The 4,767-nt window shown below is 38.8% G+C and overlaps 1 protein-coding gene across 2 annotated transcripts in view; it reads left to right on the plus strand.

Moving 5' to 3' along the window:
• The first annotated feature begins 1,578 nt into the window (after nt 1-1,578).
• The window catches only part of LOC106525831 (echinoderm microtubule-associated protein-like 6), an 88,704-nt gene continuing 85,515 nt past the window's right edge, over nt 1,579-4,767 (plus strand). For both annotated transcript variants that reach the window (XR_001311178.1, XM_014020182.1), the window contains exon 1: nt 1,579-2,833. Coding sequence is in view for 1 of the 2 variants with exons in the window: in XM_014020182.1 (XP_013875636.1) it covers nt 2,637-2,833 (197 nt within the window). In the remaining variant the exon portion in view is untranslated. The remainder of the gene's footprint in view (nt 2,834-4,767) is intronic.

Below are 4,767 nucleotides of genomic sequence, written 5' to 3' on the forward strand. Positions count from 1 at the left end.
CACACACACATATATATATAAATATTAGGGGTGCAATGATACAGAAAACAGAAAATTCATAATTCGGTTCGATACTTTAGTCTCACGGTTTGATCATTTTTGATACAAATAACTGAAATTTCCATGCCCCTTTTAATTTGTAATTTATTTAAATTCATTATGAACATTTGTTTAACCTCAAAAGTACAGTTTTTAAATTAAATGTTGTTGAAACAGCAAGTTTCTCAGTGGATCTGCGCTCAAAAATGCAGCCTAGGTGGAGTAGTCGAACACAGATCCACTGATCCTTCAACACAGAGCATCTTCAGAAGACAAGTTGATAAAGTAAATTTTAAAAATCTGGATTGTTCGATACAAGTGTGTATTGAACCTAAAGAACTGTTCGATACGGTTCAATACGGGTACATGTATTGTTGCACCCCTATATAATGTATGTATGTCATAGTATTTTATTGGTCGTATTAATTGTATTTGATTTTGTATAACAGTTCTCTCTTGCAAATGATACAACTGTGTCTCAGTGAGACCAACTTATTAAAAAAATGTAAGTAAGTGAACATTTCAAACAAGTAAGTGTTAATGTGCCCAATTACAGCTAGGAAAATGTGTGTGGGCCAGTTCTGGTCTGAACAATGCACTGCCACTCAGCTCAGATACCACAAAACTCATAAGACAGCTCAGTCCGAAACTGATGTGTTCTGTCCTCCGAGCATTCAGAGGCGGAGGCGGAAAGGCGAGTAAAACGAGCCCACCTCTGCTGTGCCCCTGAGCAGAGGTAACATCAGAGCCTGGACCGAGCCTGGCAGACCCACTTGTGAAAAAGCAACGCACGGTTCCACGCTCAGAATAACGAGCTGATGACATCAATGAAAGACCTCAGGATCAACCAACAAACAGATTTATTACCAAAAGAATATTAAAGATGACACGAAACAGCAACTTTGTAGTTAGTTTAAAAATACTGAGCCACAGCTTTGCTATAATGAGCTGATTCAGTTTTATGTTTTTTGATACGACGCTGAGCCAGTGAGTGGTGGAGGATTAATCTACGGATTTGTTACTGAGGAAATATGATGGCCCTTTGGTGGCCCATGTGGATAGCCAGAGGTGGTCCAAGGAGACAGGCTACATTATTTTGGGCCTTAAAGCTGTAGTCACAGGAACATCAAGCTTCTTAGAGATGGTTTTATAGCTTTTACATTTATCATAGGCCTACTGCTCATTTGTTTTTGTGCTTAGCTTTCTGTGGTTTATGTTCAAAATCGTACACCATGATACCAAACAGCACTGTGACTACCGACTGACTGATTATAAGATCGGAGACCCCTGTGGTCAACTCTTTCATCACCTGCAGATGTAGATATAATAGATACATGTTTGTCTCTGTTTCTGTTCATTTTATCTACTGGTTAGTGATATTTTGCTAACAGACAAACGAACACAGACACAGAAAGCATTAGACATGTAGTCGGGTTGTTTTATTTTGAAACAAACCAACCGGATGTGGCGCGCGGCTCTGCGCCTCTTCACGCGCCTTCCTGTCAGTCTGAAAACCATCAAACGACTCAGAGCCGAGCCTCGGCTGTGTGGGAGGGTCTCAACAGGACTGTGGGACCACCGAGGATCCGGTTCTGTGTCTGCGGGTGGAGGGGCGCCTCTGCAGCGGGACGAAGCCCCACCTCCTCCGGCCGGGATGCTGCTCCGTGGAGCCGGGGCTGCTCCCCTCCTCTGCCCGCGGAACTTGGATCATCTGCGGGGATTAAACGCTGCTTCTGGTCGCTCTCCGCTCCTCTCCCGTTCGGTTTTCTCCGGAACGAGCCGAACATTTCAGAGTCCTTTAATCTGCGGATTATTTCATATCCCGTAGTTTTATTTATTTATTTCATTTCTTACTGTCTGCTGTGATTCACGGAGAAGCTCCTCCACCTCCGGATGGAGATGATGTGAAGCGCGGAAACAGGAGGAACCAGGACCGGGAGGCTGGCGGGGATTATCCTGGGGAAGGATTATATTCCCAGGATCAGAGGCTTCCATCACTGCTGCCTTCACTTTCTGCTCTTTCTGAGCCTGTTTTACTGTCTTTCCTGACATCTCTGCTAATCTAAATTATTTTAGGAAAAGGTCTAAAACTCATCCTCTGATGGAGTCACACACATATCAAAGGAGATAAAATGAGTTTTTGTTAATGTTTAATCTGATGAAACAACAAGCAGAAAGAACATTAAAACCCTAGTGTCAACTTTAAGGACAATAATCCCAGTTTTATTGTCCAGATTGGGTCAAATTCTGGCAGAGTGGAAACTCAGCTAAACTCTATAAAATATAGCTATTTTTAATATTTCTATTTGACATTAGAATTAATTAAATTATGTAACATGAATGGATGAACTAAAACAACTAAAAAGTCAACAGAAAACAGTGACATGTTCTAAAACTACATTTATGTCTGATTTGAACGACTAAAAGTCGTTAAAAATAAACAAACTGATAAAACTTGAATAATTTGAACCAGTTTGAAGCTGAACTCAGACCTGTTCTGATCCAAACATCTGCATCATTCTGTTCTGGAGGATCTTCACCCAGAACCAGGACCAGGACCAGGAGGAGGAGGGACAGTGTGATCCATCAGATGAGTGATGTCGGACCGTACCGCCCCGGGCTGCCGGCTCAGACTGGACTGGGTCTACGGGTACCGGGGCCACCAGTGCAGGAACAACCTGTTCTACACGGCGGGGAAGGAGGTGGTGTACTTTGTGGCGGGGGTCGGGGTGGTTTACAACACCAGGGAGCACAGCCAGAGGTTCTACCTGGGTCACAATGATGACATCATCAGGTGAGGCACACCTGAGAAATGCTCAGAGTTACAAGAACACACTCTGCTCCAGCTCCGTTTTATTCACTGAGATTAACAACTCTGAAGAACAACACATCAGTGGTCATTTTTCACTATTTCCCTTGTTTTAAGGCTTGTTTTGATGTTAAATATAAACATAAGGATTCATATTTGAGTTTGTTTGGCATCACTCTAAAATCACTTCTTAAGTTCAAAAGGTAGCTGAAATGTTCACGACCAAGCTGACTCAGCAAACACTGCTATAAAAACAAATCAGTATTTTTACCAAATGTTCTGTTTGGTCTTTGTCACTAGAAAAAAGCAGAAAGAAAAAAAAAAAGATTTGTCCAATGAGATCACAGACACATTTTTACAGAAATTTTGCAAATAAATCAATAAATAAGACTTTATTAGTATTAAAAGTTTTCTTTTTAAATTTCATTTCATTTTTAATGGTAATGTGGAGTCTTCATGTATTATTCCTGGAAAAAAAACTCACGAATAAAAAAGTCAAAGTTTAAGTCCTATAGTTACAAAAGATTCTTTTCCAAAACAAACAACTGATTTTTCTGGAGATTGAAGCGAACAGATTTTATTTGACAAACTGTCAAATTTCAGTAAAAGGTTTGGAGGATCTAAAGGCAGCTACTGTTCAAACTCTTAATATTGATATATTATGAAATAAATGACAGGTTATAAAGAGTTTTCAGGGCTTTGACACAATGGAAGTCAATGAATGTTTGGACGTGCAAACTAAAACACAGTTAACAGCACTGAAAAACAAACTGAGTGAAATGAGACAATAATATTACTTATATCCTGATGTATAAACTGTCTACAAAATGTAAAATCTGTGGAAGTAAGACAAGTTTGAAAAAACAAGTGCAACATTTGCACCTCAAAATTTAAAAAGACATCATCTCATGCTGTGGTAAAATCTCAAAAACTCATCCCAGATAGTAAAATATGAGTGAATCACACTGAAACATGGTTAGGCATGATATTTAATCTATGTTGAAATGATACAAAAAGTGGTCGGTGATTTAATGTTAGGTTTTCAACCATAACCGATGCTATTAGTATTAATTCAACATTGATTAGACAGCATTTCAATCAGACCATGAAACATTGATTCAATGACATCTTTTCAACATAGGTTATTTGCCTGAATTGGATGATTGTTTTAATGGTTGATTCACCATCAATCATTGACCTTAACCAAAAATCAACTTTTTTGACCATAATTTAACTTAGAATTAACATCTTTTGCTATCTGGGATAAAACTTAAAATGTTATTTAAAAAAACAAAATATTTTTAACATAACTGTTCAGCTTTGTAAAGTTCATCTTCCTGTGAGCTGTTCAAACTTTGAATGATGTTTCTACTGTTGAGCATGTTTGATGTACAGCAGGTAAAATAAGTATTGAACACGTCACCATTTTTCTCAGTAAATATATTACTAGATGTCCTGATGCATCTCAGTAATCCAGGTAAAAAATCAAAGGAAAAAAAAAATTGTATAGGTCCTCTGGACGGGTTCTTCTTTAATGAAACGTTTCGTCTCTCTTCCAAGAGACTTCTTCAGTCTGAGAGTTTCAGGCAAAATTCAGGCTTTTATGTCACCTGTGAACGATGGTCATGTGATGTGAGTATCAGTCACCTGGAGGGAGGACATAAAAGCCTGAATTTTGCCTGAAACTCTCAGACTGAAGAAGTCTCTTGGAAGAGAGACGAAACGTTTCATTAAAGAAGAACCCGTCCAGAGGACCTATACAATTTTTTTTTTCCTTTGATTTTTTACCTGGATTACTGAGATGCATCAGGACATCTAGTAATATATTTACTGAGAAAAATGGTGACGTGTTCAATACTTATTTTACCTGCTGTACATCAAACATGCTCAACAGTAGAAACATCATTCAAAGTTTGAAC

This window comes from Austrofundulus limnaeus, unplaced genomic scaffold (genome assembly GCF_001266775.1).
Source record: "Austrofundulus limnaeus strain Quisiro unplaced genomic scaffold, Austrofundulus_limnaeus-1.0 Scaffold243, whole genome shotgun sequence".
NCBI classification, from domain to species: Eukaryota; Metazoa; Chordata; class Actinopteri; order Cyprinodontiformes; family Rivulidae; genus Austrofundulus; species Austrofundulus limnaeus.